The sequence below is a fragment of the Misgurnus anguillicaudatus genome, chromosome 25, assembly GCF_027580225.2.
Source record: "Misgurnus anguillicaudatus chromosome 25, ASM2758022v2, whole genome shotgun sequence".
In the NCBI taxonomy this organism is placed as follows: Eukaryota; Metazoa; Chordata; class Actinopteri; order Cypriniformes; family Cobitidae; genus Misgurnus; species Misgurnus anguillicaudatus.
Window position 1 is genome coordinate 17890928 of NC_073361.2, and position 26764 is coordinate 17917691.

The 26764-nt window shown below is 37.8% G+C and overlaps 1 protein-coding gene across 3 annotated transcripts in view; it reads left to right on the forward strand.

Moving 5' to 3' along the window:
* Positions 1-26764, forward strand: part of sema5a (sema domain, seven thrombospondin repeats (type 1 and type 1-like), transmembrane domain (TM) and short cytoplasmic domain, (semaphorin) 5A) — a 163181-nt gene that overhangs the window by 98037 nt on the left and 38380 nt on the right. For all 3 annotated transcript variants that reach the window (XR_008638280.2, XM_055182136.2, XM_055182137.2), the window contains exons 11-15: positions 1390-1597; positions 5277-5394; positions 10541-10722; positions 12596-12739; positions 24774-24921. Coding sequence is in view for 2 of the 3 variants with exons in the window: in XM_055182136.2 (XP_055038111.2) it covers positions 1390-1597; positions 5277-5394; positions 10541-10722; positions 12596-12739; positions 24774-24921 (800 nt within the window). In the remaining variant the exon portion in view is untranslated. The remainder of the gene's footprint in view (positions 1-1389; positions 1598-5276; positions 5395-10540; positions 10723-12595; positions 12740-24773; positions 24922-26764) is intronic.

Consider the following 26764-nt stretch of genomic DNA (forward strand, 5'->3'; position numbering starts at 1 on the left):
TGAAATAAAGATATTTTATGATATTTACAATATTTCAGTTATGCTTACAGTGTGTGTTTGAAAAAAGCATGTAATCGTCATTTGCTTTTTTCTGGAGTGCATTTTATCCCAGACGGCCTAGTAAATGAACGAACAAAAATTCACAAGAGCAACAAAAGATTTGAAGCTCATAGCACACGCACCCAAGAGATGATTCGCTCTGTGATTGGCTGAATCTCAAATCTAAGTAACAAATCAGAGAACACTGCCGGAAATATTCACGCTGGATCCAAAAAAAATAGCAGGGGTCAGAATCACCTGTTTCTAATGCCGAGAGCATCAAAAAAAGCTCTGGCTGCCCTGTCAACGACGCTTTAGAAAAAGTGTAGAAGCTCTATCGCTCAAATGCATTTTCTGGAATCCTTTCAAAGGAAGGTTTCCGCCTTCCGATTGGTTGCCGGCGAACGTTTCCGCCTTCCGATTGGTTGCCGCCCAACAAATTTTTTTTTTAAAAGAGTACTGCCTCAGTGACAGCAGGGGTACATATTTTAACCAGTTTTCAACACTTCATGCAAATATATAGCATGAAGTTTTCATTGCCAGTGCACTTTAAAAAAAATCAATTAGTGCTTAAAATTAATTAAGCACTAATGAATTAATTAAATTCAAAAGATTTCAGATTCTGCATGAATCCTCTGTAATGGCACACACAATCTTCTGTTGGACTGTGTTTATGGACTCGATTCAGTTCATACCAGACATAACAGTTTGAAGTGTAAGGATCATAGCTGGAATTTCACAGCTGAATGGAATGAAATAGATCACCGAGGTCTGATTTGACAAGGGCAATGGCCTAATCAGTGACTGTTGTAGTATCTAAAAGTTCATTGCCCCGTGTTGTATTGCTCCTATAAAGCATGTGAAAGACCACTTTGAAGTGCAGAGAAGATTAACAGCAAACACTCAGAGATATTATATAGGTCATCAGCCCAATACTGTTTGCACTTTAAGACATGGGACCCGTGAATGCCCTCTATGAATTCCACAAAACACATGCTCCATGGAGGGTGCGTTTAACTTTCCAAAAGGTGATTCGGGCGATAATTCTGCTTCTATTCAGCTACACAAAAACCTTTTGGAGAAGATAATGAATGGAGAGTTGCCGAGCCCGTTTGCCCTTTCTGATCTAAATAGCACATCCATATTTAACTTGACAGCCCAGGTTTTTTAGATTTTCGTGTGATTGGAGAGATCTGAGGTCAGTCTTCTCCGCTGCCCCCTGACATCATTTCCTTTTAATCTTACTAGGTCATCAGAGTCACCCGACCTGATCAACCAAACTGATTCCATGTGTTCTCTCGTCCTATTTCCATCACAGTTGTTCTCAAGTTTCTCCTTTTTACTCGCCAGATTACGGCACCATTAAGAAGGTGCTTTCTCCACTGAACCAGACCATGGGCAGCTGTTTGCTGGATGAGATCGAGCTCTCCACCTCCAAGAAGAGGCAGCCGATTCGCAGTCTGCTCATACTTCACAGTCGCAGTGAGCTGTTTGTGGGAGTCAGAGACCAAGTCATCAAAATCCCCCTCATGCGTTGCAACTTCCATAAGTCTAGAGAGTGAGTACTTACCTTCTTATCATGTAGATATGCAACATCTCACCAAGATGTTTCTGGTGTTGCAGAATTGGTAGAACATTGCATTAGGATTGCAAGGGGTTGCTGGATCAATTCCCAGGGAACACACATGCTGATAAAATTTGTTATCTTGCCTGTAAAAACCTGTGTTTTAAATCATCCTACATAATATAAAGAACATTCAGAGAAAATATAACCTTGATATTGACTAAGTAAGGTCATCAATTCTGTTTTGAAATTAATTATTGAAATTTTAGATTAAGCATGCATTTCATAGGTATTTTAAATGCAATGTTAATCGCTTTGGATAAAAGTGCCTGCCAAATGCACACATGCAAACGTATGCATAGTTTTACGGTAGCATTTATAGCTGCTTCATAAAATATTTTTTAAATCAGGACCATATTTCTTTGAATAATCATATTCAAGAGAGTCCATAAGACAATTTCCATGCTGCTCTTCTAAACAAGTGAATGGTGACCTCGGCTGTCAAAACAGATTTCCGGTGAATAATGACTTTAATTTTAGTCTGGTTCAAGCTTTTATGTAGCTTGAAGTGACTTAAAATATAGTGTATGTGTCATATGGACTTTTATGATGCTTTGTCCATTTTAGAGCTTGATAAATGCTGGTCACCATCTACTTGTATTTTTTGGAAAAGAGCTGTGTGACCTTCTTTTGGGAAGATCTACCGGTCTTATTGCAATGGTTTTGTCAGTGCATGAGGTTGTAATGCAGAATATTTTTAATCCAAAAACTTTTTTTCACCTCTGACATCTTTTCTTTTCTGCTCACATTATAAAGAGCACCTCCGTCAAAAATGAGAATGTATCTTTTAAGACTTTTGTCTCAAATCTGATTAATCCCAGCCTCAGGCCTTTCAGAAATACCGGTTTGTTGGCAGAATCTTTTAAATGCCACAATGATTTTTTCGCAAAGTCTTCTAAGTGCACAGAACTGGTAAAATTAGGTTTACGGAATATATTGGGATAGTTACCAAATTCCGGGGCGTTTTACCTTTATTCAGAAAGGACATTGAATACTGACATTTTTTAAATGTTTGTATGTACTTTTTCAAAATATGATAAAATCTGTTAAAGGGACAATTCACTTTTTTTAAAAAAAATAGGCCCATTTTCCAGCTCCTCTAGAGTTAAACATTTGATTTTTATCGTTTTGGAATTCATTTACAGTAGCTGATCTCCGGGTCTGGCGCTACCACTTTTAGCATAGCTTAGCATAATCCATTGAATCTGATTAGACCATAAGCATCGCACAAAAAAATTACCAAAGAGTTTCGATATTTTTCCTATTTTATTTAAAACGTGACTCTTCTGTAGTTACATCGTGTACTAAGACCGACAGAAAATTAAAAGTTGCGATTTTTTTAGGCCGATATGTCTAGGAACTATATTCTCATTCTGGCGTAATAATCAAGGACTTTGTTGCCGTACCTTGGCTGCAGCAGGTGCAATGATATTATGCAGTGCCCGAAAATAGTCCTCTTGGTAACTTTTAATAGCAGGGGACTATTTTCAATTACTGACTAATAACATTTTAATTGCCATTAAAGTAAAATACCTAAACAAAACAGTCTAATAAAAATGTTCATTTACAAAAAAAAAGTCAAACACACTTAGTTTTGCATCTTAGCTCTTCATGTGTCCTTGGATAAATAATGTACATCATATGTAAACATTTCTTCACCTTACTTTAGGTGTTTATTGTTACCGTGAATGTTCTGTTGCACTCGTAAGTACTTCAAATGAAAATAAACCCACTGCAAATGCCTTTTCATGTTGTCTTTAATAATACTTAAATGTAGATTATAGGCGCGATAAATGATACCGCTAATCTTACTATTGCTTGCCTGCAGCTTCATTTTTCACCAAAGCAGAATAACCGTGATGTCAGAAAGATCCTTTACCACAGGGCAACAAAGAACAATCATCGTGTTTGACATAATGCCTCAAGGCCCCGATATCAAGTTCGCTTCTCTAATCTCAGCTCGTAAAGGGAGATAGCAACATGTTCATCATTACTCCATTTGCATTTCAATGAAAAGAGCTGAGCTAAGTGAATATGGGCCGAAGTTTTTCCTGATGAGGTTTTTATATCCCGTTAAGTGTTTTCGGAGGTGGGAGAAGTCAATTTCGCACACCTCTGTGGTTTTGCGACACAAAGGAGGAGAGCACATACTCGTTTTTTGGACATAAACACCCACTTGCCGTAATGGAGTCCTTTTGAAGTGCCTGCCTTGTTGGCGTTCACATTATAGTGCTGATCACAATTCTGTGTTACTGTACTTCAGACGTTACATCGCTTTATTTTTATCTTACTGCTATTCTGGAGAAGTGTAGCTGTTTGATTTATCTCAAGGCTGTGAGTGTGATTGTAGTTAAGTTAACAAGATAGCTTGATTAGGTGATGAGCAAGCAGCATTTGTAATAAAATGCATTTTTTCGTAAGGCGTCAGGGTCAGATCGCTTTATTCAGGGTCCGCATGGGTCCTTGAAATCCTCAAAAATTCATGACCCTGGGAAGTTTTTAAAAATATACATACATAGATACAAGTCATTGAAAGTGCTTGAATATATTTTATGCAAGAAGTTTTCTGGAAAAAAATCCAAATTATTCCCTGTGTAGTGCAGGATAATATCATTAAAATTCTAGACTTTTTAAGCACACGTGCTAAACTTTTCGCTTGAAATGCTTATTTTTTCTGTATGCGAATGTTGATTAATACCAAAATGCTTTTTTGCATAGTTGTGTTTGACACATGAAAACGTCTCGGGTTACGTATGTAACTGTTCCTGAGAAGGGAACGAGACGCTGCGTCTCCCTTGCCATACTTCCTGCGTCCCTGTAATGCCGTCTTTGCCGATATTTCAGATAGCGATATACTTCCTGACTCCCGCGTCACCCTGTCTTTATCGTTAAGCCTCACCACTGGTTGAATTTGAGATACAAGTTCAGACGCACTTACCCCTGGAGGCGTCCCCAAAGTGTCACCGCAGTGACGCAGTGCGAGTTTCCTCAAAAGTGAACTGTAACAATGTATCTTAAAAGGTAACACGATGTAACCTTGCTGGCACTTGAAATGTGTCCCCACCTTTAGTCCTTGAATTTGAGTTTTGAGGTATTGGACCTGGAAAGTCCTTGAAAGTTCATTGAATTTGAAGTTAACTAAGGTGTGGGAACCTTGTTTATTGTTTTTCCCTGAAGTCTACTTTTAATGTTAGTGAAGATTATTGCATTTACATTCATCCATTTTGCAGACGCTTTCATCCAAGCAAATAGGTGTTCATTTCAAGGTACACGTTTTTTATCAGTATGTAAACGCTAACGCAATGTCACTGAGCTATTACTGTAGGTGCCAGTTTAAATTTTTGTTGAAATGACCAATTCCACCCTCTCCTCTAAATAAAAAGGTGTTCGAAAAGTAGGTTTTTGTTACTGTGTCCAAGACCTCGGTGAACTCTTTGTGTATGAAATGAAAAACTGTTGCTATGCTTCTGTGCTCGGGAGATATGTTTCTTTTCATTTTTCTCATCTCGTCCCCTATTCCCTTTTCTCCCCACTTCTCTTCCTATCCCTTCCGTCATTAATTTTGTCATAAACTTTGGTATCTTGTTTAGCATCTGTTCTTTCTCTCTCTCAGTGCCTGTGTGGGGGCCAGAGATCCGTACTGCGGCTGGGATCTGATGCTTAAAAAATGCACCACCCTGGAAGAGAGCGTCAGCATGAGCCAATGGGAGCAGAGCATCACAAAGTGTCCTGTGAGTTCCCAGAATGCACCACAATCATTCACAGGGCTGCTCAGCGTTCTGAGCCAAGTGTTTTTTCTTACAAAGGCTTTCAATGCTGATCCGGTCTGCCGGTGAAGAACAATGACAAATGTGTCTGTCACTACTTGAACATCAGTCCTGCAGGATCAGATTTGTCTCATAACAGCAGCCACTCTTAGAAGAGTTTTATAACAATGTTGAGATGTTGAGGACACATCACAGGTGATGTAAGGACAGCTCTGACAGATGACAAATGACAATGCAGATCTAATATGCTGCTTATTTCACAGTAAATAAAAAAACCTTTTCTGTATACTGTTCAGGAGATTTATGCACCTGTTTCTGTCTTAGAAGGCTTTTATGCCTGTTCACTTCATGTCCCTGGCTATATATGTTTTTTTTATTCTGAGTGAAATTCGCAGCTTTTCAAAGTAACTGAAAAGAATAACTTTGACATTTTGATAATAACTCCATGGAAAAAACTTACAGGTAGAATTGATCTGCAAAGGGTGTGACGCGATTGGACAGACTATATTTAGACATGTGAATCCGCAAACACTATTTTACCTACACCTACAGAAAAAATTGACAAAAAGCCATTTAAAAAGGTCTTAATATGTAGAGGAGAGCAGGGCACAACCTAACGCTTTTTGGTTTTGGCTTAATGATTAAAAAAATATTTGAGTTTTATTAATTACATTTTTGCACAAGCAACACTGCTACAAATGAACATTTGAAGTTTGTTTATAGTACTTAACATTCTTGGACAATTACACCAAACGTGACAGAAGTGCAAACGTTACAACTTACCCCATAGGTGGGGTTATTTGTAACAGGCAGGGGGTTAGTTGTAACACTTGCTAAAAATTAAGTTTGCAGGCAAATATTTCTATACTATTTTGTCTATATACTTGAAGTGGATATTGTTTATGTATCTGTCTATAATAGACAGTTATTCACACTGTATTCATTCATCCAGCCCTTTTCTTACAATAGTTCAATTATAAATGGATACAAATGTCTAAATATGTGAGAAAAGCAACACAAAAAAATTGTATATGTGACCCAGTCTGTAATAACCATACTACAGTTTCAAAAATCACATTCTGAGATAATGAGCATCAAAGTCTGATTTTAGCCATTCATTTCATTATGATTTTAATCTTTGACGTGACCTTATCCAATCAAAGATATGAACAAAAATAAATTTGAGCATTTGTGTGTAGCTTATTTTAAACAACGGCAAGAATTACGTTAACGTTAGCTGTTTTCATATCGTAAGTGCTGAGGGGTTAGTTGTAACACAGCGTTACAATTAACCCCGCTGGATCAAAATATTTTCAAGCCCACCAAAAAAGTTGCTAAGAGCCGCAGACATATTTCAAAGCGAAGCTATGTTTTAGTCAACAAGACACTGATTAATATGACATAGCATTGGATTTGGTATCTTACACACCCAACTTAAAAACCAAAACAAACATATGATGAAAAAACATTTACTTACATGCCACCAAAACACTCGTTCCTCAATAACTCTCTGGAAAAACATTATACATTTTCATAAATTTGCGGGAGATCATTTTTTGGTAGCGTGAAATAAATACCGGAAAAACAAAATGGTCAACCTTGTGCAACAATGTAAACAGTCCGTGTTACAACTTACCCCGTGTTAGTTTTTGCCCAACATGATCTCACAAAGTTCCGTGGGATAGTCACGGAATTTTTTGCTCATTTTTCCGTGACATTCTCACGGATCTCCGCATATTTCCGTGGCCCTGCCACGGACTTTCTTTTCCGTGGCATTCTCACGGATTGGTTACTCAACTGCTTTTTCCTATTTTTAAACCATTGTCGCTTCGGTTTAGGGTTAGATTTGGTGCTTGCGTTACTTTGTCACTGTAAGTATTGGTTTATACAATTTTTTCTGATGTATTCTTTTATATTTTCTAAACTTTAATCAATTGTCACCTGGCGTTGGGGTTAGAGTTGGGTTTGGGTAGGGATGTCATTTTATGTAAATCTAACCCTAAACCGAAGCGACAATGGTAAGAAAATAGGACAAAACAGTTGAGTAACCAATCCGTGAGAATGCCACGGAAAAGAAAGTCCGTGGCAGGGCCACGGAAATATGCGGAGATCCGTGAGAATGTCACGGAAAAATTAGCAAAAAATTCCGTGACTATGCCACGGAAATTCGTGAGATCAGGTTGTTTTTGCCCCTGCGCACCCCTACCATTTAGCTACATATTTTTACGTCTACTTTGACGTACCAATATGCACCCTTTAGGTACAAAGGTGTACTTTTTAAAGGATTACCGCCCCTGTGACAGCTTTAGTACCATTTTCAACAAATGAACAGGTATATTTTTTCAAAGTAGCATTTTAAAATTCACATGGCTGGCTTAAAAAATAGGCACTGTACTGTTAGCTTTATTGTGCAGGGTGCTTCTGGTAAAGGCTACTAATAAATCCAATTCCCACAGATTATATATACTGTAGCCAGCTGGGTAAGAAATAGAGAAGCCGCATGTGTGTAAGGAAACAAAATTTGCCATTAGCAATTATTCTGTTGTAAAGCATTAGTAACAGGTTTATATTCCCATACCCCATTGTTTTGACGTGTGCTCCTGCCTCAGGCCAACCAGCCTGTAGATCTCTCTCTCTCTCTCTCTCTCTCTCTCTCTCTCTTATTTATATCATTAACACCCTACGTCCATTCTACTGACCTTTCACAGATCTTGTATAACATCTGTATTGATTTTGCTTTTGTACACTTGTAGTGTCTTTCTCGCATCGGTTTTTGAATATTGATGATCAGGTCATGACATCATTTCACATTCTAAAGGTTACATGTGGCATATTGAGAAATTATTCTAATGCACTAATGCACACACACACATCTACAGATATATATACAGTCTTTAGGTCTCAGGCAGGCAATGTGACAGACTCACAAGGTCTTAAGGTAAAAGACCTTGCAGCTTGTAGCTGTATCTGAGAAAAGACATTTTGTGTAATAGCGAGTCACCTCCCACGCTGCATGAATAACACAGAAAAGCAGCATGGGATTGTAAAACACACAGGGAAGTGTTAAAGTGTGGGAGGCTTAGATCTTAGAGTCACTAGAATGCATGTTTTTGTATTGATGTCCAATTCGCACATTGTTTACGCATATTTCTTACATATGTGATGTTCTTTTTGTTGGAAACTACATTCAGGAATCGCTATACTGTCAGAGATGTGCTAAAATCTTGCCTGACTCATATCCTGATCTCATTCATTTTTATAACCAAGTCAATTCATCTTTATAACCAGGTCGATTCATCTTTATAACCAGGGCCTTATTTTTTACATTTTACATTTCTTTTTTACATTTACTTCATGCATACCGTGATTTGTATGCATCTCTATAAGCATGCTTTCCTAAATTACATTATATGCATATCTTTATCGTAATGGAAAATTAAGTCAATGTGAGCATAAAAGGCAGAGAAGTAAAAAAGAGAAACGTCCCTCATTGAAATCTTTGCAGTCATAAAGTTGATGCAAAAGCTGTCGATAGGGTGTTATTTGCAACCTTTTAAGAGCACCTATTTCATTGCTAAAAAACAACGTTATTTTAAATATTTGGTATAATACAATGTGTTCGCGTGGTTTATGGTTAAAAAACACATTATTTTCCACATACCATACATTTTTGTAGCTCCAGATTTCACTCTATTCCTGAAACACCCGGATTTGAAAAGCTATGTGTCCCTGATTGGCCAGCTAATCTGTACATTGTGATTGGCCTGAATACCTCTAACGTCAGCAGGAAATGTGACGCTCCTTACCATGTTTGAAAGATTAGCTCACAATGCAATGCTAACAGGAGTTAACTTACAGGCGTTGAGGAATTATGATAATGTCGGTTTTATCTACCAATCATCACCAGGAAGTAAACTGTTGCCTACAATCCGTGTGTTTGTTGTAGTCCAAAAAAAGAGATTTACGTTGGAGACGATAACTTGCGTCATCGTTTACTTTGGGGTTTGTACCTTTTGCATATCATTAACATGTACTAATACACACTTACACACCAAAGGAAATTTAAAAACGTGAATTGAACAATAGGTGCTCTTTAAATAGGTCCTAATAGGTACCATATAGGTACAGCTACAATACTATATGTATACATTTGGTACTAATATGTACCTCTAAGTTGCTAATATGCTCTCTTTAGGTAAAAAAAATGCCCCAATGACAGCTTTTGTATCATTATGTCTGACACTGTATTAAATTTTAATACAATTCTTTCGATACATAGAAAGTTTGTCATTATATTTTACGAAAATGAAAAGCATACAAAACCTATACGAAATATAAATATTTCATCTTCTTGAATGTTAGTAGCAGCCGTACAGTAGCATGTGGCACCAGTTGGTTGAAAATAATTGACAGGTCCTGAATGTAGACACGCATCATTCACTGAACCCATCTGGAGCCTGACAGTATGGAAATAAACCCAAGAACCAAGTTTGTCTTTATTTAATGAAAAAATATTTTAACTCGCTGTATCATCCCTACCTTTAAACTATAAACCACATCTGTATTTGAACATAAAGTCAGGACCTTGAATATTCTGTTTGTTTTACATTTACATCAAATAGGAAATGTAACTTGTGATTGTTGGTATATTCAGAGAGCACAAACAATTTCTATCCACACAGACGGTCATTTATTCAGCTCTATTCATAATACATTCGCAATCTTTTCCACAGAAGCCGTTGTGTTTCATTGGCTAGACAGCATCACCATCTCCTTTTGTTCGCAAAATATGTTGTCCTGTATCTGATACCTCAGATGTTAATAACCAGAGTGCAATAACAATATTACATTAGCTTTTCATTTGTACGCTCTCACATAATGACTCAAACGAAAGTACTGGCTCATTGTAAAGCGTGTTCATTTTCTGAACCGCGAGCCTGTGCCGTTTTCAACTATCGCAAATCTAATATACCGAACGCTGTTTTAGTTCGGATTCATTTAATAACAGGCAAATGTGACCTTATCTACAGTAATGATCTTTTTGCAGTCACATTATGCCTACTTTACGACTATTCATGTGCTGTGTCGTTTGTGTACTGTGTGCTTCTAGGTGAGAAACGTGACTGTGGATGGACACTTTGGCAGCTGGTCGGGGTGGAAAACTTGCAGTCATAGCGATGGAAGCAGCGTCGGCTCGTGCCAGTGTCGGACCCGAGCATGCGACAGTCCGAGCCCTCAGTGCGGAGGACAACCTTGCCAAGGAATTAGTGTCGAAGTGGCAAACTGCTCCAGGTATACAATGTCCTAGAAACGTGCACACATGAGGACTGCACTGTCAGAAAAAAATGGTCAAAATATGTACACCAGCTGTCACTTAGGTGGTACTCGTTCACCTAAATACTATTAGTATTAGCACCTCAGAGGTATTCATTCGAATCTCAAAGTACATATTAGGACTGCCCCAGTGACAGCTACGGTATATATTTTGACAATTTTTTCTAATCATTTTAGTCTTTGTAAGTCTCTTTGAATAAAAGCGTCTGGTATGCCTAAATGCAAAGCAAAGTCCTTGATTATTATGCCTGAATGAGAAGAGTATAGTTCCTAACCATATCTGCCTAGAAATCACAATTTTTAATTTTCTGTCTGTCTTAGTACACGATGTAACTACAGAAGAGTCAAGTTTTAAATAAGAAAAATATCAAAACTCTTTGGTCATTTTTAGCGTGATGCTAATGGTCTAATCAGATTCAATGGATTATGCTATGCGCCAGACCCGGAGATCAGCTGAATGGATAACAAAACGGTAAAAAATCGAATGTTTAACTCTAGGGGAGCTGGATTTGTATCATTTTGGACTCAATTCAGCCGATCTCCAGGTCTGGCGGTAACACTTTTAGCATAGCTTAGCACAATCCATTGAATCTGATTAGACCATTAGCATCACACAAAAAAATAACCAAATAGTTTTAATATTGTTTCTATTTAAAACTTGACTCTTCTGTAGTTACATCGTGTACTAAGACCGACAGAAAATTAAAAGTTGCCTTTTCTATGCTTATATGGCTAGGAACTATACTCTCATTCTGGCGTAATAATCAAGGACTTTGCTGCCGTACCACGGCTGAAGCAGGCGCAATGATTTTACGTAGTGACCGAAAATAGTTCCCTGCTATTTAAGTTACGAAAGGGACTATTTTTCACTTTTAATTTTCTGTCGGTCTTAGTACACGATGTAACTACAGAAGAGTCAAGTTTTAAATAGGAAAAATATCAAAACTCTTTGGTCATTTTTAAGCGCGATGCTAATGGTCTAATCATATTTAATGGATTATGCTAAGCTATGCTAAAAGTGCTAGCGCCAGATTTGGAAATCGGCTGAATGGATTCCAAAAACGGTAAAAATCAGATGTTTAACTCAAGGGGAGCTGGAAAATGAGCATATTTTTAAAAAAATTGAGTGTCCTTTTAACAGGTTTAGTTTGACCCATAGCCTAACTTCTGAAATAATTTCTGCCCCTCTATAGTTGCATGGAGACCAAAGTCTGCTATCATATCCACATTTCCTTAAGCACAATATTTGAACTATACTGTAATTAAATAATTGCACGTCAATAATTCATTTATTCATTTACTTCAGACTATTTTCTAAGATAATGAGAATTTATGAGAAACATCTGTCACAAAAATGATACAGATGAAGTGTCTTTTTAGATGATTTAAAAAAAAATAAGTAATATGTAAATGTACATAATCTACTACTAAAAATAATAATTGCTTTCCTCAAAAGATGTAAATACTGGCTAAACATTGTTTGTTTGAGCATCCAGTCAGATTGATTGACAAACAACAGAGAACCGCTTAAGAACTGTTGTTGTTTTTGCGATTGCATTTGATGATTGTAGTCACACAAATAAAACCTTAGATCCTAACTGAAGCTCACCTGAGAATAAAAGAGCAATTGCTGGCGGCAGTTACTTTCTTTGACTTGTAGATTTTTATTTAGACCAAAGTGTTTGTCAGGTTTCCTTGCAACGCAGCGTTGTAAATAAGCTTAGATCTGTCTTAACAGAGATCCTCAGCTACCAGACTGAAGGTCAAATTAAAGCAACCAGCTGTGCCGCTGTTTGGTTAGTGATTAAATTTGTGATATATCTGTCATCAGGAACGGGGCCTGGACGCCGTGGACGGCCTGGGCTCCTTGCAGCACCAGCTGTGGAATCGGATTCCAGGTCCGACAACGTTCCTGCAGCAACCCCACGCCCCGACACGGAGGACGGGTTTGTGTAGGGCAGAACCGTGAGGAGAGGTGAGAAAAAGCAGACGTGATTGACGTCAGAAGAAAACCTTTCTTTTATATATCTATACGTAGTTGTCGTGATTGCGTGAGCTGTACTGTATGTATTTTAGTGCGTTGTTATTACTTGTTCACATATGGAACATTTGTCTCCAGAAATCTTGTTAACGCTACCATCACACAAACCAAATGCTCGAAGGTGCGAGGGTGAGAGAGAGGGTCTTCTTTATCTGGCTTGTAATTTGTATGACTGACATCCAATTAAAAGTAAACATACTAAGGCTTTATAATTACAGAGTTCGCACCCACAGACTCGGGCATTGTGGGGATGATGCTGTGGCACCTAATCATAGTGGAATTATGTGTAAACTGCTCTGCGCTGTGAATGTGTGAGGTTTCTAAGCAACAGGGTAGTGCAGCTGAAAAATTTGATCCTGAAGTGGGGGAATAAAGGGAAAGCATCTGGTAGAAACAGTTGTGCTCCCTGGGCAGAGTTTTGACTTGTTTGGAGGTGCCAGCCTTCTCCTAAACATCAGTTTACAGAATGTAATCTCACTTGACTTTTGCTTTTGCATGTTTATTTATAAAGTCACCTTAAGGCGGGCGTACACGGTGCGATTTTTGCTGTCGTAGGAGCTCGCATGCGATTTTTTTTCTCGGGAGCAAATCGTTCATGCTCGTATGGTCGCGGCTCGCACCGTGTGAGAGGAATTACGAGCCGAGCCGAGCAGGTTACGAGCACCTTACGACGTCCCGATCATTTTTAAACATGTCAAAAAAGTTCGGGAGCTGTCGGTATAAATTCGTAGTGTTGGTGCGGGTGAACGAGGCGATCTGGCAAAGCACTTGAAGTTGACCAATCAAAATTTACAAAACACACAAGAAGAAAGACAAATGTGGCACTGCTACCTCAAATCTGGATGACAACTCTATAGCTGGATATGTTTCTCACACACACACACACTCCGGTGACCGGACATCATGACAAATATGACAGGTCCTATCAGTGACGACCTCTTGATCAGCTTCTTTGCCTGAAAAACCTGTCATACGTGTTTTTGTGATGTCCGGTCACAGCTTTGGATGTGTACGGAAGCAGGAGAGAGTGTAGATTAGGCTATACCGCTGTTCTGATTAGGCTATAAGGGCTACCACAATGCATAAAACGAGGGCTACTTTTTGATATTAACACTTTTTTGTTTTACTTTGAAATACTGTTGATTTTTCTTTACTTGTTAATATGTTTTATCATTATTTACAATCTAAACATAAAACAAGCCAACTATAAAATGTAATAAATAAATATAAAATGATTATTGGTTTAAACAGTACAGGATCAGGATGGACAAAGAATGTCGCAATTTTTGTGTAATCCAAGCTGTGCCAAAGTCGCTGTAGTACAGTTTCATAAATGAATGGATATTAAAAGGGCTGTCGCGACAGAGAATAAAAAGCAACGGAATGTCCATGTTTAATAGGCTATAAGATATGCATTTATTGTTTTACACTTTATACAGGTATAAATGCAAAATAAATTGTCAACGAACAAGAGACTAAACATAATGATCATATGTGGAGACCACGTTTTCCACATTATTATGGAGATTCAGCTTTAACAAGCGAGCTTAAACTTTGTTCGTTTTTTCCCCACATATTTTTTACATATTTACGACAAAAGGAACACATAATATAACCCAATGTAAGTTGTTATGGTAGCCTTAGCTTGTTCTGAAATAATGAGAATAAATGACTAAAAATGTATAGGCGATCTCAGAAACTTTATTAAAATAATGATTCATTTGTTTTCATACTATATTTGTATTGCTATGTATTAATTTACATAGGAGAAAATGCCATATATTAAAATGCAATGCCTTCTGTATGGCATTTATTTTGTACAGTTACAGGAGCACAAATGTTGCGGGCTCACTTCTACTTCAAGACACGCATTGACCAAGGGTCCGTACATTTGCACTAGACAATGCAAACAAGCCTATACAATGTGCTTTATATTAAATTAAATGATTTTCGTTTTACAAATTAATATTTGGCTGTAGATATATTGTCTTAATAATTTAATCATAAAGGGAAAGACGTGTTACGTTAGCTTACCTTGCGTTTTACATTGCTCCTCATTCTGCATTTACAAATAAATAAATAGGCCCACTGAATTTGTTTTTTAAACGGTCATATTTATAAAAAAAAGCTATATATATATATATATATACAGTCTTGTTCAAAATAATAGCAGTACAATGTGACTAACCAGAATAATCCAGGTTTTTAGTATATTTTTTATTGCTACGTGGCAAACAAGTTACCAGTAGGTTCAGTAGATTCTAAGAAAACAAATGAGACCCAGCATTCATGATATGCACGCTCTTAAGGCTGTGCAATTGGGCAATTAGTTGAATTAGTTGAAAGGGGTGTGTTCAAAAAAATAGCAGTGTGGCATTCAATCACTGAGGTCATCAATTTTGTGAAGAAACTGGTGTGAATCAGGTGGCCCCTATTTAAGGATGAAGCCAACACTTGTTGAACATGCATTTGAAAGCTGAGGAAAATGGGTCGTTCAAGACATTGTTCAGAAGAACAGCGTACTTTGATTAAAAAGTTGATTGGAGAGGGGAAAACCTATAAAGCAGTGCAAAAAATGATAGGCTGTTCAGCTAAAATGATCTCCAATGCCTTAAAATGGAGAGCAAAACCAGAGAGACGTGGAAGAAAACGGAAGACAACCATCAAAATGGATAGAAGAATAACCAGAATGGCAAAGGCTCAGCCAATGATCACCTCCAGGATGATCAAAGACAGTCTGGAGTTACCTGTAAGTACTGTGACAGTTAGAAGACGTCTGTGTGAAGCTAATCTATTTTCAAGAATCCCCCGCAAAGTCCCTCTGTTAAAAAAAGGCATGTGCAGAAGAGGTTACAATTTGCCAAAGAACACATCAACTGGCCTAAAGAGAAATGGAGGAACATTTTGTGGACTGATGAGAGTAAAATTGTTCTTTTTGGGTCCAAGGGCCACAGGCAGTTTGTGAGACGACCCCCAAACTCTGAATTCAAGCCACAGTACACAGTGAAGACAGTGAAGCATGGAGGTGCAAGCATCATGATATGGGCATGTTTCTCCTACTATGGTGTTTGGCCTATTTATCGCATACCAGGGATCATGAATCAGTTTGCATATGTTAAAATACTTGAAGAGGTCATGTTGCCCTATGCTGAAGAGGACATGCCCTTGAAATGGTTGTTTCAACAAGACAATGACCCAAAACACACTAGTAAACGGGCAAAGTCTTGGTTCCAAACCAACAAAATTAATGTTATGGAGTGGCCAGCCCAATCTCCAGACCTTAATCCAATTGAGAACTTGTGGGGTGATATCAAAAATGCTGTAAAACCAAGAAATGTGAATGAATTGTGGAATGTTGTTACAGAATCATGGAGTGGAATAACAGCTGAGAGGTGCCACAAGTTGGTTGACTCCATGCCACACAGATGTCAAGCAGTTTTAAAAAACTGTGGTCATACAACTAAATATTAGTTTAGTGATTCACAGGATTGCTAAATCCCAGAAAAAAAATGTTTGTACAAAATAGTTTTGAGTTTGTACAGTCAAAGGTAGACACTGCTATTTTTTTGAACACACCCCTTTCAACTAATTGCCCAATTGCACAGCCTTAAGAGCGTGCATATCATGAATGCTGGGTCTTGTTTGTTTTCTGAGAATCTACTGAACCTACTGGTAACTTGTTTGCCACGTAGCAATAAAAAATATACTAAAAACCTTGATTATTCTGGTTAGTCACATTGTACTGCTATTATTTTGAACAAGACTGTATATATAGCTTTTATATAAAAATATATGTAACATTAATAATAGCAATATAGATATTTACTTGGCACTACAATCATGATATATTAACGGTAAAACCTTCGTAGCTAGCACGAAAAACCACAGCCAGAGAAATTCCTTCACAGCCACAGCACTAGACCTATATTGCAATTTCGGAATGCATAAACAGAAATACAAAAGAAGAGAAATTCCAGGCTGTTTTCTGCACTTAAGCCAATATCTTTGCTGTATTCTTCTTGTTTGTTTTTTTTTGTACATTCTGCCACTCACAGGTGCGAAAATGCTTACGTCAGAATTCGTCAAATCCCACAGTAAAATCTTGTCGTGTGTGACTGCGTACGAATTATTTTCGCATAAAGCTCACGAAGTTCCGACCGTCAGAATTCGCGCCGTGTACGCCCAGCTTTAGTGAGAGTTCATAATAATTTATGACACCACTGTGCTTATTATATGGAAGTCAGCGCTATCTCTAATAGAGGTGAAGAGGAGACGGGAATGAAAAATCAGTAATGAGATCTAATTTTTATATCGGTTGTTTTGTACCCCAGGCAACAGTAAGAGGAAATGGACAGCACATTGAGCAGGAATCTTACATTTCAAAAAGCAATGTGACAAACATTGCTTAATACCTGTCATTTCTTTTCTTTTTCATACTGTCAGCTTGATTGTAAACAACAAATAAAATGTTGCTTAATATTTCAAGTACACTGTAAAAAAAATTAAGGTAAAGCTAAGCATACATTTTGGTTTTTATCCTAAAAATCTCTAAAAAAAAAAAAATGTTTTAAACTGTTCTGCTGTTCACATCATACCTGTCAACATTTGCATTTCAAAAACCTGGAGACCTCTGAAGGGGTGGGGGGGCATTGTTTAAGCACTACAATTATATCATGCATATATTTTAGCATATATGTAAAACAGTAATTAACAACATAAGGATTATTTGATTTATTTGAGGAACACCCTTCCCTACTTTCAGCAACCTCCCAATGTCTCCAATGTCTATGTTTCACTTAAGGAAACCCTAACCAGCAAACTAAGACGGACTATTTAACCTTTTAAGCGTCACCCCACCCTATTGAGTTAAATCTACACTCTTGGAGCTTTCAAACAATATACAGTTTGTCATGATTAGATAAGAATTCATATGCAAACATTGAAGTAAATGTAGTCGTCCTGCTGGTGGAACAGTGACATTTAGCAGAAAATAAATTTTTTGAGGCACGCTCTCTTCATAAATGAATCATTTACTCTCCCTACATAATTTATTTTATAAAACACTGTTTAAATGTCTATGCTGGAGGCTTAGACCTTTCCAACAATATATAGTTTGTAGTGATAGATTAAAATTTACATCAACAATATTAATGCAAACTTAGGTGTCCCGTAATTGGGACGGCAACGCTTAACAGTTTAACTCTTTCCCCGCCATTGACAAGTTATCTCATCAATTAAGAGACAACTTTTGCATGAAAAAAAAACGTGTCCCTATACCCAATTTATAAAAAACTGAAGCAAAGAAAATATGAACTGTGCATGTTTTGATAATTGTTCTGAATCTGATCTTTAACAAAATTTCTTCACAAAAATGCAATTACTTCAGCTTTTTGCCAATTGTTTTTTTTTTTTTTTTAAGAAAAGTACACATATTTAAAACTTTATAAGCAGAGAAAAAAATATAGATAGGATGAAAGTTTTGTTTTTCCGTTTTGCAGGGGGTCTGTTCTTTCATTTGATATATTTGTTTTTTTATATTTTTTAGAATAAAATATACCTGGAAGGCACTTTGTGAAACTTTTGTGAAAATCACAAAAATGCTGGCGGGCAACTTAAAAAAAAAAGGCTGGCGGGGAATGAGTTAATATAGCTTAACTCCAATACTTGTTACCAATTTTATTTTAAAAAAAAACATGTTAACATTGTTAATTCACTTTACGTATCAACATTCATAGCTAAAAGCAATATCTCTAGTCTGCCTTCAGTTGCCAAACTGCACACGACGGAGCCACGGGCACATTTTTACCTCCAGTTGCTATGAGATTAACGGAGAAGTTGCCACCACTAATATGGCGGCGCTGTTGACCCAGAATCAAGCAGCCAACGTGCAGCCTAGTTATTTCTTTAACTCTTTCGCCGCCATTGACGAGATATCTCGTCAATCAAGAGAAAACGCTTCCACACCAATGACGAGTATTTCCATCTTTCCGCAACACCGCTATTATCCACTAGGTGGCGCCCTTCCGCAACTTTTTAAACCCGGAAGTATTGCAAGCTGCTGCATGTCCGTGTCTGTTTTAAAGATCGCTCTGAATGGGATCTCTATGAAAAGTCCGTCACAAAAATGGAATTATCTCTGCTTTTTGCTCAAAATGTGGTGTTTTTGCAGAAACCTATCCATATTCAAAAGCTGATTACAAAAGAACTACTGAAGGTAGGATGAAACGTTTTTTTTTGTTTGTTTGAAAGCAGAGGGTCTGTTCTTTCATTTGATATATTGTATGTTTATATATTTGAAGAAGAACATTTTCTGGAAGGCATTAAACTTTTTGTGAAAATCATGAAAAACGCTGGCGCTGGCTGGCAACTTTTTTTAAAACGCTGGCGGTGAAAGAATTAATGTCTATGCTTTGTGCCTACACAGTGCAATTGTGCTATAGTGATTTATTGTGCTGCGTCACATTTTTTCCCACCATATACTAAAATTCCTCTGAAAAGTAATGCTTGATTCAACTTCCCCTGCATATATCAACAGCGCAACCGAGTTGTAGGTTGCCAGGTTGCGGCCAAAATGGGTTCAAAATTGTATGATGTGTCTATTGTGTGAGTAGGATAAGTTTCATACAAGATCTGGCAACTGGAAAACCTTGGAATAAAATATTAATGTGATTAATCATATAACTAGGTAGGGCCGTTTAAATTCCGGGAGAAATGACTAAACGGGAGGGGACGGCAGATAGGTGTGAAATATGGGAGACTCCCGGGGAAAACGGGAGTGTTGACAGGTATGATTCACATTAATATTGTAGCTTAATAGTATATTGCAGAGTTATATACACTTATAGTATGTATCATTTGGAGCTCAAATTATTTAAATCTAACCCCAAATGTTTTTGGCCTGGAACAGTTTTAAGGGAAATATGAGTTTATGGGAAATGTGATGATACCAGTGGCGGCTCGTGACTGCTCATCTGAGGGGCACTAATTCAAAATAAGTGTTCGGAGTATCATGTGTGTGGTTCCTTTTTCCAAAATATGTTTCCTGCGTGTCGAGAGATCCTGTGTGCATCACGTGTTTTGTCAAAATAAGTGCCTGCTGCACATGCGTCAAAACCGTTTATGATAAAAGAGACGCTCACATTCACAAAATACATACAAGACACTCCCTCTACGAATGAGATTATGCGAGTATCTGGCAAACGCGAGCGTTTCTTTTATCATAAACCCTTTAGACGCATCTGTATCAGGCACTTATTTTGACAAGACACGTGATGCACACACGATCTCTCGAATCGCAGCACACATATTTTAAAAAAAGGAACAACACACATGACGGGCTCCATACATGTTGTGACGAACTTCGCATCGAGCGCCCTCGAAAAAAGAAGTCACTGGCCGCCACTGGATTATACTCTTGCAAACCTTCAGCCCCTGACAAAAACCTAAAAACAAACTGTTTACAAATGAAGAGTTTGGTTCCAAAACGCAATAAATCCATTTTGACAAATTTTGGTAAAAACGTGTTTTCTATACCAAGAAAGTGACAAGATGAAAACCACTATTTTCTGTTACAAACTTTCACATAGCATCTTTAGGTTATAAAAACATAAAAAATTCAAATACATAACTTGATTTTCAAAGATTTATTATAAAAACTAATTCTTTTTTCCACAAAATGCAATAAATCCATGACAGTTTTTTATTTCAAAATGCTATAATTCTATTAAATCAATGTATAAATGTGCATTCATCTTTACCATTTTATATTTATTTAGTTGACTAGTGGTATACAATAATTAAAAAATAAACATTAATGGCATTAACCAAAACACTTACTTTGTTATATTAAGAACACATTGCTGCGGTTATACTTGACGTCGTCTCTTTACATTTTCACAGTGATCAGCTGTAAAATGTTTTGGTCCCGCTCGATTTTCGTTGACTTTGAGCGAAATAATGTAAAGTTTTCATAAGATCCTCTGGGGTCAATGTTTTAGCATGAGAAGCTTGATGCTGTCTGGAGAACAAGCACCCGAGTGCCTCTCGCGGAAATTATTAGATGTTGATGGCTTACGTTTCTTTCCCGTCACAGAAAACCATCACAGGTTTAGCAATGCAATTAAAGTATTATTTTGTTTTGTTTGTTGATCACGAAGTACAAAGTAGATGAGGAAAACTAGGACTCCGTGTACTCATCGCGCCGCCATGTTTGTTTACATTGCGTGACTGGTGGGCTGTAATTTCAGAAATGGATTTATTGCGTTCTGTAAAAAAGGAGGAGTGGCGTTTGTCGCATTTTGGGAAAAAAGGGAGAAAAGATGACAGAATATCACGGCGGGTATTGGATTTTGCATAAAATTAAGAATTTACTTTTAACTACTGACCTGATATAATACTGATTTTGGCAGTAACTCATTATTTTTTTCAAAAATGGCGTTTATCGTGTTTTGGAACCAAACTCTTCAAATATATTTTTTTGTTCAGCCATCAAAGAAATGTATATTTTTTTATTTTTGGGTGACCTATCCCTTTAACATAACTCCTGAGCTATGTAAGTTCAATAAAATGTTATTTTAGTATGAAACAAGTCTTTTGGGTCGCCATAGGAACGCACATGCAGGGCTTAAGGCACGAAGAGGTCTGCGGATTGAACTTTTTGCAGGTGCCCGTGAAACAGACCCTTTCTGCCGCTTCTTGCATTTTCCTTCTTCTGTCCCCAGCTTAGACCCTTTATCCAAGGTGTCAGGACATTCGATGGCCTGAGGTATCTGAGCATAAAGACTGTGAATAATCAGCAAAAAAGTTGTTGAGTTTGTCTTCAGTCTGGCTAATCTCGAAGCCCTTGCGAGTTTTCACGCCACTCGTTCACATTAATGCAACACCTCGACCAGGCCAGCGGTGCATAATGGCTGTGAAAACATATCTGGGGTGCGCTGCAGTTCGCGTCGGATGCGGACGAGGGCTGCGTTAATGCCACCGATGTGCTTTGTCAGTTCCCTCAGTATGGCTGACAGTGAATTCCTGTTTTGGTTTGCGTTGTGTGCTTGGTCTTTTGTCTGTAGTAAAAGAAACCTGGATTCACTTGTTAGTTCTGCAGGAAACTTTATCTCTTTGTCTCTAACTTAGCCACTGGGCATTTGTTCAAAGGTATTCGGCTCTTATGTACAGTCACACTTTATTCCCTGTCGGCTGTACTCCTGCCAGCTCCTCTGTGGGTCAGCCGTCGCTGGTGATGTCTTCTGTGTGGGTTAGAAAAAGAGATAGATTGACAGTTAAAGCCTTCCAGAGCACAAGAGCAAAGTACCATGTGTTTAAGCCTGTCCTTCACTTCAACATTTTTAAATATGCCTAATTGTACAGTGTTCTGCAAGGTCCAAAGCCATTTATTTAACACAGAAGTGTATAAACGCCCATCCATTTGTTCCTAGAAAGTCTCTAAAAAGGCTGGAGGCAAAATAACTGTTGTTGCAATACTCCAATACTTTGTTCAGCCTGAAATCCATCTGACAAATGAATGTGTTTTTTGCACGCTCTCTCTTTGTTTCATGCACCATCTCAATTGTGCGCGTGCTATTAATTACCACTTTTTCTTCTCTTCACCAGAGCAGGGCAAACTTGTTAAACTTGGCAAATCTGTTTTGAATATACACTATTTGCATATGCAAATTGACAATGGATTTCCCTCGGCTATAAATCTTTCCTATATGGATATTTTGACTTTTTTATTGCGTGCTACATCACAACAAGTTGCTGTAATCATTGGCCCCCTAATGGAATCTGTACTACTTCCGATTTATAAAAAAACGTTGTTTTTCTCATATGAATCCGATACTGTTCTCCGTTCTGTAATTTGCACACATCCACTTTCTTCATTGGACATCTGTGGATTCTTTCTTTGGCCATATTGTATGAGTGGTTGCAGACTCAGGGAAATAAAAATTCATCTTGTGTACTTCCCTGAAGACGTCCTTCCTCATCAATTCGGCATTTATATATTTCAGTTCTGCAGATTAATATTGCTCCTGGTCACCAGCATATGTTGTTGGATGTTGATTCCCAGCATGAAATACTAGTTTATGCTGGTTTCGAAATTGGTTTCTAACTAGCACAACCAACTGGACCTCCATGGCCTTGTGTTCCTGTACCTCAACTGCATTTACATTTACACATTTGGCTGACGCTTTTTTTCTTCAAGGTATACATTTTTATCAGTATGTGTGTTCCCTGTGTTCGAACCCATGATCTTTTGCGCACCTGACACAGCATTGTGTTAACAAGTAAAAGGTTGTGAGTTCGAGGCGACACACATTTTGATAAATAAATTGTATATCATTAAATGCACTGTAAGTCGATTTGGACAACAGGATCTGCCAAATGCATATAATTGTATACAAGTTAACCTGCTTTACTAGTTTTAAGGACGCTTTTTCATTGCATAGTACCCAACGGTTTGGTTTGGGTCAGGTCGGGTCAGCTCACCTCACTTTAGCTTGGTTAGCTTTTCCATCAAGTTTAGTAACACTTCGGAGTGGGAGGGATTATAGGTGTGTCGTTATATTTGCGATGCCTACTGCTGTGACATCATACATGTGAGAGCGTTCTTGTACATTCCCATACATTTATTTATTTCTCAGTCCGCCACAAAATAAAAATTGACCAACACAAATAGATGTTTGCACATCACGTTTACTACACCTGTCTCACATGACAGTTTCTGTACAAACACCTATGGCGTCGGTCGACGCACTCAGCTGAACCACATTTAAGTTGAATTTAAGCATATATGCGGACATGCGCGTCGCGAATGTGCCGCCACAAACTGCAAGTCTGGAAATAAACTGTTATGGTGTTCCTGATTCACAACATGTGGGTGTTTTTTACCCTAAAAGGGAGTTTGGGAACTTACAGCAAAGCACAGATGACAACAGGTTTACTCAAAACAGCACAAGCTAGCTTGAAGGTAAAGCTAATCGTTTACATTATAGCGATGACGCTGGTAGTGACGATTCTCTCGGACCAATCAGTGATCTACAGTGTTTTCGCGTCACGTTTTGGTATCAGCTCGGGTCTCTTGGAACCCCAACCGAGGTGGTACAAAAAAGTATCTGGTACTACGTACTGCACCCAGTGGAAAAGCCCCCAAAAGTAAGCCGACCCAAACCAAACCGTTGGGTTTCACAAGCCTGTGCTAGTTATGCAATGCTAGCCACCTACTAGCTATACTAATTTTTGCTTTGGTGGCCTAATCTAGTCCTCATAAACGTATTGTTTTATATCTATGACGTGTGCAGAGACATCTTGCAGTGTAAGAAGGTCACACGTTTGCTGATTTAATTTGTGCAATAAGATATTTCACAATTGCTTTTATGAGTGTCTTAATGTAAGAGGCTTTGGCTGTCTGAGGTCAATTTTGATTCATTTCTGAGCCTTTGTTCTTAATATGAGCATCTTCAAAAGGAAACGGACTTCATTTACAATTCATTTACTTTCTTTTGAAGATTATTCGTTGCACTGAGACCTCAGAACAGCTGGAATGACTGACTGTGTGTATCCGATCACTCTATTTTATACCAATTACCACTTCTTGTACTGCCCACATGTCTGGCTTTACAAGTGGACAGACAGGCACAGAAAGCCCCACTCACTGTGCCTACAGAGCTCATTTAGATAAGACATTGCTCAATCAGGCCTCATTACACTGATGTTTACTTGGGCATTTTCTGTCCTTGGGGACACGGTCAACTGCCAGCCGGTCATTACCACATGTTTGCCGTTTCAGCCGGTTGAGTTAAATAAAGTTTTTGCTTGGTCTATTACAGAACCATTTATTTTTTACTGTATTGATTTTAAGTGTAATTTTAAAGATTTATTTTTTTTAGTTAGTAATAAAATGTATTTTGATTTGTACCAGGATTGGTTGAGACGGGTTCATAAATAATATTTTTTTGTCTGTTTTAATCTTTCTTAGATACTGCAACGAGCACCTGCCCTGTCCCCCGCATGTCTATTGGTCAGCATGGTCTCCATGGGAACGCTGCACGGTTCCATGTGGTGGTGGGATCCAGTCTCGACGCCGAACGTGTGAGAATGGAAACGAGTGTCCTGGATGCAGTGCAGTACGTCACACACCTTACTACTAACACTTCCATTCTCCTTCACTGGAATCTTTTCTGTTTACTTTTTTGAGCTTGAAATGATACAGAATGGAGCGTAAAATTTATAGGCCCTATTATACACCTTGCACAATGCAGCGCAAAGTGTTTTTTGCTAGTTTCAACCCGGCGCAGTTATTACTTTCACGTTTGGGCCCATGGGCGTTCTGGCCTGAAAACAAGGTGTGTTCAGGCGCATTGTTGACACATTGCTATTTTGAGGCAGCTAAAATAGACAACAACACTGGCCAACTAAAACCTGGTCTAAATCTAAAGTCAATGTCACAATATTGTTTTTGTTATTTAAAGAGCGCTATAGTAACATGCTTCTATAAACGGGGTGACAATGCGCGTTTGCTTATCACAAACACATAGATTATTACAAGATTATTATTGAGTCTCTTGGACATAAATAAGGACCAATTACGGGATGTTAGAAGGTGTAAAGGGCAGATTCACCTGTGGCTTGGTAAGTAATTGAATGTTTTGCTTTAAACAAATGCAGATATTGCATTTATTTTCAAATGTTTATTTTTTTAAATGCTACCCCACGGATTTATTGTATATGATGACTTTGTACCTCTGGATATGGTGAGATGAGAACCGTTTTTAAGTAATGCTTTTAAAACACTCACGGCGCTGTCCGAGTGCTAAAAACGTTTTGGCTTTCCGCACGTTTGCAAATTCTTTATCTCCTGTTTGTTACAAATAAAGTATTTTTAGAGTACAAATCTTTTTTTGCATATTTGTAAATTATTCTTCGAGATTACACTGATCATGTAGGCCATCCATACATTTACAGCAATTAAAGGCCTGCTATTTTAACTTCCGTGACTGAAAGAAACGAAAGATTTTAATACAAAAAAATAACAATTTCAATACAAATAAAAACAACGAAATTTTTTAACATCAATCTTATACTGATGGTCTTCTTCCTCCGCTTAGTTTTTCAGTTTACAAATTCCTCCATCTAAATATGGAATTGGCATGGCGCGAGCACAACTGGCTTTTAAAGGAGATGGGAGATGAGACTCATTGGTTTATTGCACGTTACACCCAAAACACACCCATTACTCATTATGAAAATAGGAACAACCCTTTTAGACTGTGCCCTAGGCGCACAAACCATTTTTTCCGTTGTTAACTTAGCAAAAGTGCATTCAACACACCTGTTTAGACTGTGCGCTTTAGACCATGCACTAAGATCGGTAAAATAGGGCACTTTGTGTGTATGAAGATTTCAGATGCAAAAGCCACTAAGTGGCTTCGTCAAAAATTAGATAATGATTTTGACCGACTGCTCTCTGCACATATTATAAGTTCAAACACCTTCGCTTTAAATCCCTGCCTCAGACGATTCAGAAATACGTAGAGGGCATTGCAGTGAAAGACAGTCCAATTTGTTAAATTCCAGTGAAATGACTAAAGTGACATTTGTGAAAATAAGGCATTTCAATTACTGACTAATAACCTTTACATTGCCAATAAAGTGAAATTACTGGGCCTAAATTTAAGAGCCTGATAAAAATGCTATTTAACAAGAAAACACGCATTCAGTCAAACTACAAAATAACAATTTCAATACAAGTGAAAAACAACACAATTATTTAACAATAATCTTAAACTGGGGATCTTTTTCCTCCACTTAGTTTTTCAGTTTACAAAGTCCGTCATCTAAATAGGGATCAGACATAGCGCCAGCGCAACATGCTTTTAAAGGGGATGAGAGCTGTGACTCTCATTGGTTTATTGCACGTTACGCCCAAAATACTCCCATTAATCATTAAAAAAATAGGACCAACCCTTT